Below are 15,156 nucleotides of genomic sequence, written 5' to 3'. Positions count from 1 at the left end.
GACAAAATTACGTTTTTTGGTCGCTGCAAGTTTTACGCAAAGTGCAATAACAGGCGATCAATACGTAGCATCTGCGCAAAAATGGTACCATTATAAACGTCAGCTTGGGACGCAAAAAATAAGCCATCACTGAGCCATAGAAACCAAAAAATAAGAACGCTACGTGTTTCGGAAAATTGCACAAAACGTGCGCCACTTTTATTGGACAAAATTGTGAATTTTTTTAACCCCTTAGATACAAGTAAACCTATACATGTTTGATGTCCACAAACTCGCACAGACATCAGGCATCATACCCACATATCAGTTTTACCATATAGTGAACACCGTGAATAAAACATCCCAAAAACTATTGTGCCATCACACTTTTTTTGCAATTTTTCCGCATTTGGAATTTTTCTGCTGTTTTCCAGTACATCATATGGTAAAACTTATGGTTTTATTTAAAAGTACAACTTGTCCCGCAAAAAACAAGCCCTCATATGGCAAGATTGACGGAAAAATAAAAAAGTTACGGCTCTAGGAAGAAGGGGAGCAAAAAACAAAAACGCAAAAAACGGAAAGTGCCCCAGGGCTGAAGGGGTTAAAGCTGTTATAGTGTCTGCCACAACGAATTTTTGCAGCAGGGCATTCCACAGTCTGACTGGTGTAACTGTAAAGAACCCTTTCCTATTTAGTTGCCAAAATTGCCTTTTTTTCCCCCTTTTCTTTAGTATAGTCTTTTGAAGGAATAAATAATGTGCTAGTCCTTTGTATTGACCAAATATGTATTTATACATATAAATAGATGTCCATTCTCTAAGCTAAACAGGCTCAACTTTGTTAACCTCTCATCATATGGGAGGCCTTCCGTCCATGAGATTTTGAATTTTATCAAAGCAAATTAAAGAGCCCCTGTTTGCACTGTAGACAATGCCTTGACATGCTCTTGAGATAGCAGTTGGTGTCCTAGGGGATCTCCTCCTAGATATGAATTAGGGCATCAGTGAGCTCCTAGAAAATCTTTGCTGCTATTTGACAATGATAAATTCACTGATGCAAAATGTCCTAGAGTTTAACAATTGGACTTAGGTCTTTGTAAAATGTGGGCCAGTGAATGAGATCAATGCCATCCAGGAACTCCTTCCCCTCTCTGACCACATAAGTTTGGGATTCTCCAACACCGAGAGGTCCCAGGTCCTAGTCTAACAGGAGTCAATATATAGCCTCCCCAAAGTATCCCAAACTCACTACCAAACTACTCATGCTGAATGGCATTATAATGTTTATCATGGTGTCTCCAGACTATTTCACATCTGTTACATGTGCTCAGTGTGCACCTCCTCTCATCTTAGAAACTAACCTTCTAATTTAATGTTCTCTAGCAAATGAAAATCAAACTGTGCAGTGCTGAGCTGTTAGCAGTACAGTACATTGGCCGTAATTCCATTATGTCTGCTTCTGACAGTTTGGTCACAGAAATGCATAAAAGTAGCCTTTTAGAGGTCATTTTGTAAGGCAACAGCATTACTTCTGCTGTTCCTCTTTGCACAAATAAGCAGATACTGGTTCTGCTGCAAAGTTAATGCCTTTCCACTGCTCTATACAGAAGTCCAGGATTTATATTTGGATTTTGCTTTTAGTTGTATGGTCTATCCAGTAAGGCGGGCTTTGCACACTACAACATCGCAGGTGCGATGTCGGTGGGGTCAAACTGAAAGTGACGCACATCCGGCATCGCATGCGACATCATAGTGTGTAAAGCCTAGATGATACGATTAACGAGCTCAAAATCGTCGTAATCGTATCATCGGTGCAGCGTCAGCGTAATCCATAATTACGCTGACGTGACGGTCCGATGTTGTTCCTCGCTCCTGCGGCAGCACACATCGCTGTGTGTGAAGTCGCAGGAGCGAGGAACATCTCCTACCGGCGTCACCGCGGCTTCCGTAGGATATGCGGAAGGAAGGAGGTGGGCGGGATGTTTACATCCTGCTCATCTCCGCCCCTCCGCTGCTATTGGCCGTCTGCCGTGTGACGTCACTATGACGCCGCACGACCCGCCCCCATAGGAAGGAGGCGGGTCGCCAGCCAGAGCGACGGATGCAGGGCAGGTGAGTGCATGTGAAGCTGGCGTAGCGATAATTTTCGCTACGCCAGCTATCACACGATATCGTACCTGCGACGGGGGCGGGGACTATCGCGTGCGACATCGCAGCATCGGCTTGCGATGTCGCAACGTGCAAAGTCGCCCTAAGACCAGTAGGGACAAGAACATTAGCAAAAGTAGAGAAGAATCAGACAGGATAAGGAGAATGTTATTTTCTATTGTCACCAGTAGCCACTTTACTTTGCAAGAAGGGCAGGTAAAATTGATTCACAGTCTCAAAGGGTAAAAGCTATTTAAGCTAGAGATGGTAAATATGTTAGAGCAATGATGCAACAGAGATAGAGATGGTGAATATGTTAGATATCCTGTGCAACAGAGAACCCTAGTAGCCAAGTGCCATTGGGGGATGTTACATTTCCTATTAAATGGGTATTTGCTTTTGCAGGGTAAATTGTTTTTCCACAATTGTTTTGGCTCAATTTTTTTAATAAAACAGCTGTTCCTCTGTAAAATCAAAAAACTGTTTAATAACAATTTTTGTTTTCTAAGTGTAACTGTAACTATAGCTTAGTATATGTACAAGTGTTGTCCGTGTTTAAATTGCACAGCACATAAAAATCACACTGACATGCTATTCAGCATGGCTGGTGTCAGGCTATGTGTACTGCCAGGCTACGCATTCTGACAACCTACCACAAGGGGGCACATGTCAGACAGAATATACAGTCAGGCAATGCGTTCTAACAAGCTACCACCAGGGGACGCGGAAGCCGAGAGGACCAACAGACAAACGAGGAATCAGCAAGCTGAGTCTACACCAGGACCAGGAGGTCAGTCAGAAAAATGGAGGGGCAGGGACCAGAACAGAGAATGGGAGCAGGGTCGGGAGGACAAGGGAGTGAAACAGAACATAGGGAACAGAGGTTAGGAAAAGGACAGCTGGTAGCAGGGCAGATCAAAGAACTCACACAACCAGAAGCACATGCTGTAAACAGGAGATATCACTGGCGAAGCATCGGGAGAGATCATGCCAAGATAAAGCAGCGTGAGTCCCAGAGCGAGGCACAGCAGTGCAAACCCCACCCACCAGACTTAACCCTACAGGGGCCAGCAGAGGTCATGACAGCTGGTCAGATAACTATTTTCACATGGACTGTAGAACCTGCTGAGTTTTGAGATTCAACACTAACTGAGCATTAAAAAAAACTAGTGTATAGGTGCCCAAAAAAAAAATTGGACACCAATCATTCATATTGCATCCAATTTTTATGGATACATTGCAATTATTAACATAGGAAACTGTATTTGAACTTGTAAACATTATCTATCACTGATGCACCAAAACAGATCCCAGTCGGATGCTACACAGATGTAAAATATGGATGACACACAGATTGCATACGGATGGAATATGGCTGACATACAAATGAAAATCGTCAGCTTTTACTGGATATAAATCAGTAAGGCAACATACTATGGATAATACATTTATTTTTACTGCATGACACATTTACCAACTTACAGAAAAACAAGAGCTCTTACAATTAAATTATAAAGATTAGAAACCATATGCAAGAAAAAACACACTGTCATTCTTGTCCATCCATGCTTAATAACTGTATCAAAACTGCACTAAATAGCCTTAACATAAAGGGTGCTATACACGCTGTGACATGTCGTGCACGATAGCATCCGCCCACGTCCGTGTTACGTCATGGGGGTGATCGCTGCTGTAGCGAACAATATCGCTACGGCGGCATCACACGCGCACGTACCTGCTTAGCGACATTGCTGGAGACACCGAACAATCTCTCCTTTAAGGGTGAGGTTCGTGCGGCGTCACAGCGGCATCACTAAGCGGCCACCCAATAACAGAGGGGGCGGAGATGAGCGGCCGGAACATGCCGCCCACCTCCTTCCTTCCTCATTGCCGGTGGAGGCAGGTAAGGAGATGTTCGTCGTTCCTGCGGTGTCACACATAGCGATGTGTGATGCCGCAGGAGTGACGAACAACCAGCGGCATGCACCACCAATGATATTATGATATATATTTGATATATTTATGATAAGGAGCGACGTGTCAACGATCAACGATTTTTGACGTTTTTGCGATCGTTGATCGTCGCTCCTTTTAGTCACACACAACAATTTTGCTAACGGCACCAGAGCTTTGGCCAAATTGAACTTTGCAACTGACATTTTATCTATATTTTATGCTCTAGTTTCAGGAAGCAGTAATAAATTTAGTAACACACAATGGTTTTATTAAGTAAAGGTTTTGAAAAGCAAAATTAAGTACATGTTAGTTAATTGGTGACTGTAATAATCATCAGTGATGTCTGTTCAGCAGAGTGACCAACTTGTCCAACCTTTCTACATGTCTACGCTGTCCTGACTATAAGATTAAATGTTTTGATTAATTAATCATGTCTTTTATTGGGCCATAAATTGAAAGACTAATAAGAAAGTCTATTTGAAATGAAAAATTACTTGACTTACGTAAACACTGAGGGATTTCTCCTCTCCAACTTCCCTTTCCTTCACATGAAAGAACAGTAGGACTAGATAGTTGGTAGCCCTCCACACATGAGTAACTCACACTGGAGCCCCAGCTGTAGTCAGATCCCTCCAGCTTGCCATATGGGACATGTGGTGGTTGCCCACAATGTATTGCTGGTTTTGGAGACAAGAAAAGCAGTTAAAAAGATTCACCCTGGATTGTCAATATTTTTTCTCCCCGGTATATCCCAAACATCTAGTATTATTATGTATTATGTAATAGATGGCCCACAGTATAAATATATATACATATGTATATATACAGTATATATACTGCTCGAAAAATAAAGGGAACACTAAAATACCATTTTGCTGTTTAAGTGCACCCTTTATTTTTTTGATATATATATATATATATACATATATATATATATATATATATATATATATATATACATATATATATATAGTAACAGTCACAACAGAATTTGTTGTAATTCTGAGCAAACTTCCTTGATGCCATTTATCAGTTTACAATATGTAGCATCAGTAAATATAATATCTCCCTAGAATCCCACTTTAGATTAGATGAATAATGTCTGCATCCTGTCCTTGTTATCCTCTAGTACAGCCTATGAATTACAGTAGTTATACTTCGAAAACAATGATCAATAAATTCCTATTAAGGGTGTAAATTATCAGCTGCACCAAAATCTTTACAAAAGCAGATCTAAAACTACGTCATAAAATGGTCATAAATGTAAACTTTACCATAAGAACATAATATTAAATAACATATTCACGTATTATATAGATACCATATTTTTCGGACTATAAGACACACTTTCCCCCCCCCAAATGTTGGGGGAAAGTGGGAGGTGCGTCTTATAGTCTGAATGTGGCTGCAGGGAATGAGGGTGCTGCAGTGGAGCGGATCATCGGCAGCACGAGCAGGCTGTAGCAGCCTGCCGTGACCATGTGGACCTGCTCATTTAATATGCACGCCCATCATCCCGCCCATCATCCCTCAGCGCTAAAGGTGGCGCTGACAGGTGGGCGGGGTTATGAGCGGGGAATGCGCGCATATTAAACAGCCTGCCTGCATGATCACCAATGGCAACTACAGCCTGGAGTGATCATGTGCAGCTATATTCACTGCCCCCCGCGCATCATCATCAGAGCGGGGGGCAGTGAATCAGCATAACTCACCGGCCACAATCCCTGCAGCACCGCAATGTCCTCCTGTCTGTGCCAGCGGCGGCTGTGTGGAGACTAGCGGTGCGTACAGCGATGACGTCATCGCCGTGCGCACGTGTCCACACGCAGCCACAGCCGGCACATACAGGAGGACGAGCAATGCTGCAGGGATCGTGGCCGGCTCCACACTCTAACGCTGCTGCTGACACAGATGGATGAGTGATACTGCAGGGAGTGAGGTAAGGTGAGTATGATCGTTTATTTTTTTTTATGTGCCACAGGATGTGGGCCGTATACCAATATGGGGGTGTATAGCAGGATGAGGGCATATAGCAGGATGGGTGTATATTATGAGCAGGATGGGGGTATATGAGCAGGATGGGGGGTATATAGCAGGATGGGGGTATATTATGAGCAGGATGGGGGTATATGAGTAGGATGGGGGTATATACCAAGATGGGGGTATATAGCAGGATGGAGGTATATAGAAGGATGGAGGTATATAGCAGGATGGGGCCATATGCCAGGATGGGTTATATAGCAGGATGGGGCCATATGCCAGGATGGGGTATATAGCAGGATGCGGCCATATGCCAGTATATAGAAGGATGCGGCCATATGCCAGGATGACGGTATATAGCAGGATGGGGGCTATACTAGGATGAGGGACATATACTGTATATACAAGGCAGGAGGATCATTACTAGGCTGGGGTACCTTAGTAGAGAATTTGGGGACATTACCCCCATAACAGTGTCAGCAGCAGATCCTCGCCCCATAACAGTGTGTCATGACCACATTTTTTGCTTAAAATTTTATTTTCCTATTTTCCTCCTCTAAAACAAGGGTGCGTCTTATAGTCTGAAAAATATGGTACTGTTACTGCTCTTATGAGTTACAAACCTTGGCATGTATGCTTTGTCTGGTTCCAGGTGCCATCTTTTCCACATTTCATTGGAGCGGCAGAGGGTGGATTTCGCACATACCCAGGGTTGCAGTGGTAGGTGACTGTTTTGTTAAATGTGAAGTCTTTTCCTAGTTGAATACCATTAGCAATGGAACCTGGATTTTCACATGTAATCACTAATATAAAGACAGATGATAATTTAATTGCATTTTTTATCAATGTTCCTGATACTTGTAGAGTAGAAATGAAAGTTCTAAAAGTTGTTATTGTATGTGTTGTATATTATTAAAGATTGTAATAAAGCTTAATTCCTGATTCGAGTTGCTCTTGTGGATTCTGCACAGCAAATCTGCATCAATTTAAAGCTCAAAATACTGACAGTGGAAGGGATTTGGTAAAAAAAACCCCAAAAAAACAAAGTACATTCACACCTGTAAAAAGCATGTCGAAAAAAAAATATTTGACCCTAAAATTGTGACTGTATATAAATCTCTTAATTGCAATTATTAATATATTAAAGAGGACAGATGATAGATAAAATAGAATAGATTGATAGACTTGATAGACAGACAGACAGATAGATAGATAGATAGCGATAGAATAGATTCATTGACTAGATGGATAGAGAGATAGAGAGATAGATAGATAGATAGATAGATAGATAGATAGATAGATAGATATAGTGAGGAAAATAAGTATTTGATACTCTGTTGATTTTGCAAGTTTTCTCACCTACAAAAAATGAAGAGGTCTGTAATTTTTATCGTAAGTGCACTTCAACTGTGTTAGATTGAATCAAAAAAAGAATTTAGAAAATCACATTGTATGAGTTTTAAATAATTAATTTTGCACTTTATTGCATAAATTAAGTATTTGATACAATAGAAAAACACAACTTAATATTTGGTGCAGAAACCTTTGTTTGCAATTAGAGAGGTCAGACTTTTCCTGTAGTTCTTGACTAAAGGCTACTTTACACACTGCGATATCGGTCCCGATATCGCTAGTGTGGGTACCCGCCCCCATCTGTTGCGCGACACGGGCAAATCGCTGCCCGTGCCGCACAACATCGCCCAGAGCCGTCACACATACTTACCTGTCCGGCGACGTCGCTTTGACCGGCGAACCGCCTCCTTTCTAAGGGAGCGGTCCGTGTGGCGTCACAGCGACGTCACTGAAGCGTCACTGAACCGCCGCCCAATAGCAGCGGAGGGGCGGAGATGAGCGGGACGTAACATCCCGCCCACCTCCTTCCTTCTGCATAGCAGCCGGGAGGCAGGTAAGGAGAGCTTCCTCATTCCTGCGGCGTCACACGCAGCGATGTATGCTGCCGCAGGAACGAGGAACAACTTCGTTACTGCTGCAGTAACGATTTTTAAGAATGGACCCCCATGTCTCCGATTAGCGATTTTGCACATTTTTTCAACGATGCAAAATCGCTTATCGGTGTCACACGCAACGGCATCGCTAATGCGGCCGGATGTGCGTCACAAATTCCGTGACCCCAACGACTCCGCATTAGCGATGTCGCAGCGTGTAAAGCCCCCTTTAGTTTGCACACACTGTAAAAAATCTTCTCCAGATCATTCAGGTTTAGGAGCTATCGCCGAGCAACATTAAGTTTAAGCTCCCTCTAAAGATTTTCTATTGGGTTCAGGTCTGGAGACTGGCTAGGCCACTCCCAGACCTTGAAATGATTCTTACGGAGCAATTCCTTAGTTGCCCTGGTTGTGTGTTTTGGGTCATTGCCATGCTGGAAGACCCAGCCATGACCTATCTTCAATGCTTTTACTGAGGGAGGCAGATTGTTGGCCGAAATCTTAATTCCCCCATCAAAATGGTGCAGTTGTCCTTTCCCCTTTGCAGAAAAGCACCCCAAAGTATGTTTCTACCCCCAATGCTTCATAGTTAGGATGGTGTTCTTGATGTTATACTCATCCTTCTTCCTCCAAATATTGGGCATAGAGTTGACACCAAAAAGTTCTATTTGGTCTCAACTGATTACATGACCTTCTCCCATGTCTCCTCTGGATCATCCAAATGGTCATTAGTGAACTTTAAATGGGCTTGGACATGTGCTGGCTTGAGTTGGGTGACCTTGCATGCCCTGCAGGATTTTAATATATGACAGCATATTGTGTTGGTAACTATAATCTTTGAGACTGTGGTCCCAGCTCTTTTCAAATCATTGACCAGGTTCTCCAATATAGTTCTGGTCTGATTCCTGACTTTTCTCAAAATCATCCTTACCTCATGAGGTAAGATCTTGCATGAATCCCTAAACTAAGTAAGATTGACAATCATCTTGTGTTTCTTCCTTTTTCTAATAATTGTGCCAACAGTTGTTGTCTTCTCAACAAGCTGCTTGACTATTGTCCTGTTGCCAATCCCAGCTTGTGCAAGTCTACAATTTTGTCCTTGGTGTCCTTTAGACAGGTCTTTGGTCTTAGCCATGGTGTAGAGGTTGGAGTGTGATTGATTGAGTGTGTGGACAGGTGTATTTTATACAGGTAATGGGTTCAAACAGGTGCAATTAATACAGATAATGAGTGCAGAGTGGGATGGCTTCCTAAAGAAAAAATAACAGATCTGTGAGAGACAGAATTCTTGCTGGTTGGTACCGTATTTTTTGGACCATAAGACACACTTTCCCCCCCCAAATGTTGGGGGAAAGTGGGAAGTGCGTCTTATAGTCTGAGTGTGGCTGCAGGGAATGTGGGTGCTGCGGTGGAGCGGGTCATCGGGGGCACGAGCAGGCTGTAGCAACCTGCCGTGACCACGTGGACCCGCTCATTTAAGATGCACACCCATCCCCCGCCCATCATCCCTCAGCGCTGAAGCTGGCACTGACAGGTGGGCGGGATGATTGGCGGAGGATAAACAGCCAGCCCGCATGATCACCCCTGGCAACTACGGCCTGGAGTGATCATGTGTGGCTTTATTCACTGCCCCTCGTGCATCATCATCTGTGCGGGGAGCAGTGAATCAGTGTACAGTACTCACCGTTCCCTTGCAGCCTCGCTCGACCTCTCGTCTGTGTCAGTGGCAGCGCCGCTGAGTGGAGCCGTCCCCGTTACCCTGCTGCATTGCGATCATCTCCTGTGTCTGTGCCGGCGGCTGGGTGGAGACTAGCCACGCGCACAGCGATGACGTCATCGCTGTGCGCACGTGTCCACACGCAGACACAGGAGATGATCACGATGCCGCTGACACAGACGGGAGGAGGAGCGATGCTGCAGGGAGTGAGGTAAGGTGAGGTGAGTATGAACGTTTATTTTTTTATGTGCCACAGGATGCAGCCATACACCAGGATAGGGGTATATTATGAGCAGGATGGGGTCATATGAGCAGGATGGGGTCATATGAGCAGGATGGGGTCATATGAGCAGGATGGGGGCATATGAGTAGGATTGGGTCATATGAGCAGGATGGAGGCATATGAGCAGGATGTGGGCATATCAGCAGGATGGGGGCATATCAGCAGGATGGGGGCATATGAGCAGGATGGGGGCATATCAGCAGGATGGGGGCATATGAGCAGGATGGGGGCATATGACCAGGATAGGAGAATATGAGCAGGATGGGGGTATATTATGAGCAGGATGGGGGTATATTATGAGCAGGATGGGGGTATATGAGCATGATGGGGGCATATCAGCAGGATGGGGGTATATAGGAGGATGGGGCCATATGCCATGATGGGTTATATAGCAGGATGCGGCCATATGCCAGTATATAGCAGGATGCAGCCATATTTCAGGATGACGGTATATAGCAGGATGAGGGACATATACTGTATATACAAGGCAGGAGGATCATTACCAGGATGCGGCACCTTGGTAGAGAATTTGGGGACATTACTCCCATAACAGTGTCAGCAGCAGATTCTTGCCCCATAACAGTGTGTCATGACCACATTTTTTGCTTAAAATTTTATTTTCCTATTTTCCTCCTCTAAAACCAGGGTGCGTCTTATGGTCCGGTGCGTCTTACAGCCCGAAAAATACGGTAGGTGATAAAATACTTATTTCATATAACTAAATGCAAATTAATTATTTTGAAACGATACAATGTGATTTTCTTGATTTTTTGGGGGGTGGGATTCTGTCTGTCAAGTAGAAATGTACTAAAGATACAAATTATGGACCTCTCCATTCCTTGTAGGTGGGAAAACCTGCAAAATCGGCAGTGTATCCAATACTTATTTTCCCCACTGTAGATAAATAGGTAGATATTAAAGAGATAGAATATATAGATAATTATATAGAATAGATTGATAAAGTAGATTGATAGAGATATATAGATATTAGATAGATAAAATAGATAGATATCAGATAGATTTTGAATAGATTTTTTATATATATATATATATATATATATATATATATATATAAATAGAATATATATATATATATATATATATATATATATGGAATTTTTTTCTTTGCAAATATTGAAATAAGTTTTAAGAAGCAAATTTGACTGAAAAAAGAGAGAAGTGAAATCAATAGTCATCCTATGCATAAATAGAAGAAACATCTGACACTCTACTGATCTGTTGTGACAGTCGTTTGGTTATTGACCTGAGCAATCTGGAGCACTTCCAGTCCAGGTTCCATTGGCAGTGCAATGTCGAGTAGTTAACCCTGATGTTTTGTAACCTTCCCAGCAGGCATAGATGACAGAACTGGAGAAAAGTATCCCATCACTGAAAATTATCATGCCATTGGCTGGAGTTCCAGGATTTCCACAGGATACCGCTGTCAGAAAGATGGAGTTAAAATCAACATCGTTGCACAGAAGTGACATGTGGGATTAAAGCAAGTACAATGATTTTAAATAGCAGAGATAGCTTTGAAGGCTTACATTTGTCATACCAGTCATTGCAGTTTTGCAAAATGCATTATGTAGTGCAATACTAGTGATATATTTATGGAATTTTATATTGATCATATTAGTTATGTCTCAATATATGTCAGTGTTACTGATGTCATTGTTGGCTAAAGTTCAATGTCTTAATGTAAACTTTTATTAGTAGTTAGCTGTTATTTTATTGAAGTGACAGATTGGCATAATAATGCAGTAAAAAGAAATGTATATTTGTGTTTTTCCAACATTTTTTTAAGATTAGTAAATCCAATATAAGAAACAAAATAACAATACACAAACAACTGGCCATTGAATTGTTCACTCTACCAATGTGACATCTATGTTTATTATTTAAAGCATAGCCATGTAAAAACATAGTATAGCATAGTACAGTAAATCCAATGCTCTTTATCTCAAGGCTATATTCAAACAGCTTTTTACCCTTTGTTCAGGGGCTTTGTCAGGGCTTACGTCTGAACACCACAAAACGAGATTTTGGCTTATGCGCTGACTATGTCATTGACAGTAATGATACAGACAAAGTTAATGTGTGCTTTGTCGGACATCATTTTAGTCTGTTAATGCCTATTGGAGGCAGTCACCAAGATGTAGTAGACTATGTCTTGTTGCCAGCTTCAACTAGGCATATACGGCTTCAATTGATGTACGACACAGAACACTGATTTCATCTGCATCATTATTATCAATGGCCCTCAGCGTATATATGTTTGAATCCCAGTTTGCGGAGGTACGAATATAAGCCTCAAAGGACTTAGTGAATGAATATAAGCCCCAACAGAGCCACTGTATGTAAGGAAAAACATGATGGGAACATCGCCTAAAAAAATAGAAATATGAAATAAAAACATCAAAATATATTATAAATTTGACCAAAATGATTCCCAAGTCATGGACACCTTGAATCAGACAATTTCTTTGTTACCATACACAGCTTGTTTTACTCTTAAATGCTTTGTTTCAAAGAAAACATAATGTTAGGTCTCTTTTTATATTTTTATAGTGGAGCAGAAAGGCGAGAGGTCACAGGTGTCCTGTCTCAGTTGCCTAATCCCAGGTTGACTTTTCAAAGTATTTTCTCGGATATTCAGTGTAAGCCATACAAAGCCATAATAATAATACAGCAATGTCTGATTTATGAGCCTGTGGCTCTTGCAGCATGAATCTTATGCCAGGATCCATTTATAAAAGATTTTTTCATATACTGTAGATTAGTGGATTTCACTATATTCATGTAGGTTTTTATCTATGGACAGTCAATCAAAAACCAATTAACAAGCAATAGTTAGGCCAAAAGAAGGACTAATAATTAGAAGTTTAGAATTTTTCTATTTTGAGTTATTTTCTAATTTACCCAGTATTAAGGTTAATGGTAGATTAGTTTTGTCTCAAATATCATCAGCAACCTTTGCCCAGTAAATGTTAATTTGACGATACTCTCCCATCATATATGAAAAACATATAAATACTGCATGGTGCTCATTATTCAAATCGAGTGGCTCTGATGCTTGGATGGGCTTGATTTGAGTAAGAAGTATAATGGAAGTCAAAGGGAAACTCAAGCACATTTTTGTCAGATCCCCTAGGAGGACTGAGGAGGCCGTAAAATCGCTGAAGTGAATTGCAACAGCATAGTGAACATGCCTGGATGCATCTCTGACTCCTAAATTGCTGTTGGGAAGTGAAAATTTAAAGGATTAAAAAAAAATCCAATTGAGTTCCCCCTTTTTGGCAACCATCCATGGACCTTCCTAGCCTGATAATATGAGCTCACAGCTTCATGCTTTACCTTGGCTGGTTATCAAAAAAATAGAGGGCACTCAATGACATTTTTTTTAAAATTCTTTATTTATAAATAAATAATTAAAAATAATGGCTTGGAGGCCTCCCCATTTTTGATAACCAGCCAAGGTAAAGCAAAAAGCTGGAGGTTGATATTGTCAGCCTGAGAAGTTCCCTGTTTTTTTGGCCCTTTCCAGCCTAAAACTAGCAGCCCACAATTGCTGTATATATTAGTTGCACCAGTTCTGGTGTCTCACGCTGTAGTTTCCAATTGCCCTGGTGCAATCGGGGTAATATTTTTTGGGGTTGATGTCAGCTGTAATTTTCAGCTAGCCTCAAGCCCAGAGGTTGGTAATGGAGAGGCATCTATCAGTCACCCCCATTTCTAACTCAATAAGTCTAAAGATAAAAAAACACACAGGAAGAATAGCCTCCCCCACATTATCTTTCATTCATCAATTTATTTAAAAAGGCAAAGAAAATCTGACATAATCCATAGTGCAGTGGTCCCATTATGTCCCTCGAATCCATGCTTCAACCTATGGAGCCTCATTCACAAAACAAGGATTTCTATTTCCCTTTCGGCCAGTGCCAGACCTGTAGTTTCTCACACGTGGTCACGTCACTAAGTCACTGATGTCACTGCATGTAAGAAACTCTGGATCTAGCACTGTTCTGACTAGAAGTAACTCCAGAGGTCCCTTCCGGTCAGTGCAACACCCAAAGTTTCTCACTCACAGTGATGGCAGTAACTCAGTGACGGAAATTCTTTACTGTAAGAGCAGTGAGACTATGAACTCTCTGCCACATGGTGTTTTAATGTTTGATTCAGTACTAAAGTTCAATGAAGGCCTGGCTTTGTTTCTTACAAAAATATAATTTTATGGATTAAGAGCACTAACTTTTGTGATGAGATGTCAATCTAGGGAACTAGTCTGGTTGCCGTTTTTGTAGTTGAGAACCAATTTTTTCCCTAATATTGGGCTATTATTGTCTGTCTTAAGTTGTTTTTGCTTTCCACTGAATTGACATGTCAGGCTATAGGTTGAACACGATGGACTTATGTCTACCTTCAACCTAAAAAAGTATGAAACTATGTATTTATTTATGGGGTGCTAACACAGTATCAAAGCTACTGGAGTCTGTGTTTGTGGTGTTTGTTTGTGTGGAGGGTGCAGGTTCAAATTTTGCCCTGAAATTTTTAATAATGTCACTGAAAAAGGGGTCACTTGTGATTATTATTGACTGGGTCAAACCATCCTAAAAAAAACACAGTCCTTGAAGGGTTTCTTAATATGTAATAGTTGGCAACTGACAAATGTGGTAAAAAGAGCAAACGTGAAAACGTCCTGGACACACAAGCCCCTTCATGCATGGAGGAGCAACGGCTAGTCCAATAAAAAAAAAGGTGGTCAGAATAAATCACTTGCTAAGTAAAGGGCTGCATAGCCATGAGTTGATTTTAATATCTTGGCTGATAGATGACTATTTGGCTGTAATAAGAAGCCATAATCCATTTCAAATAATGCTATTAATGTATTTTATTCTAACTAATATTTAAGTCTGGTAAACTATATTTGAGACTTTGAGGTACATCTGACGTACCTCTAAAATGTTTGTTATATGCTTGACAAAAGTGATAAATGCCATATGTCATTTCTTGACATATTTGACTAAATAATATAATTGCCTCATTCTGTGTTTATTTTAATATTCTCTTGGGTTTGCAAGACAGTGTTTTTAATTTTGTCATGGCATTTGACCATTGGTGGTCAGGCCCAAGCCTCAACATGCA

At 41.4% G+C, this 15,156-nt stretch overlaps 1 protein-coding gene across 2 annotated transcripts in view; it reads right to left on the bottom strand.

Moving 5' to 3' along the window:
* The window catches only part of CSMD1 (CUB and Sushi multiple domains 1), a 2,926,925-nt gene that overhangs the window by 105,496 nt on the left and 2,806,273 nt on the right, over window positions 1-15,156 (bottom strand). For both annotated transcript variants that reach the window (XM_075340315.1, XM_075340314.1), the window contains exons 58-60: window positions 11,276-11,452; window positions 6,689-6,868; window positions 4,589-4,762 (exon numbers count right to left, since the gene is read on the bottom strand). In XM_075340315.1, coding sequence (XP_075196430.1) covers window positions 4,589-4,762; window positions 6,689-6,868; window positions 11,276-11,452 — 531 coding nt within the window. The remainder of the gene's footprint in view (window positions 1-4,588; window positions 4,763-6,688; window positions 6,869-11,275; window positions 11,453-15,156) is intronic.

Source organism: Anomaloglossus baeobatrachus, chromosome 3 (genome assembly GCF_048569485.1).
Source record: "Anomaloglossus baeobatrachus isolate aAnoBae1 chromosome 3, aAnoBae1.hap1, whole genome shotgun sequence".
NCBI lineage: Eukaryota > Metazoa > Chordata > Amphibia > Anura > Aromobatidae > Anomaloglossus > Anomaloglossus baeobatrachus.
The sequence above is the reverse complement of the archived record's forward strand: the minus strand, read 5'-3'. Positions and strand labels throughout refer to the sequence as shown.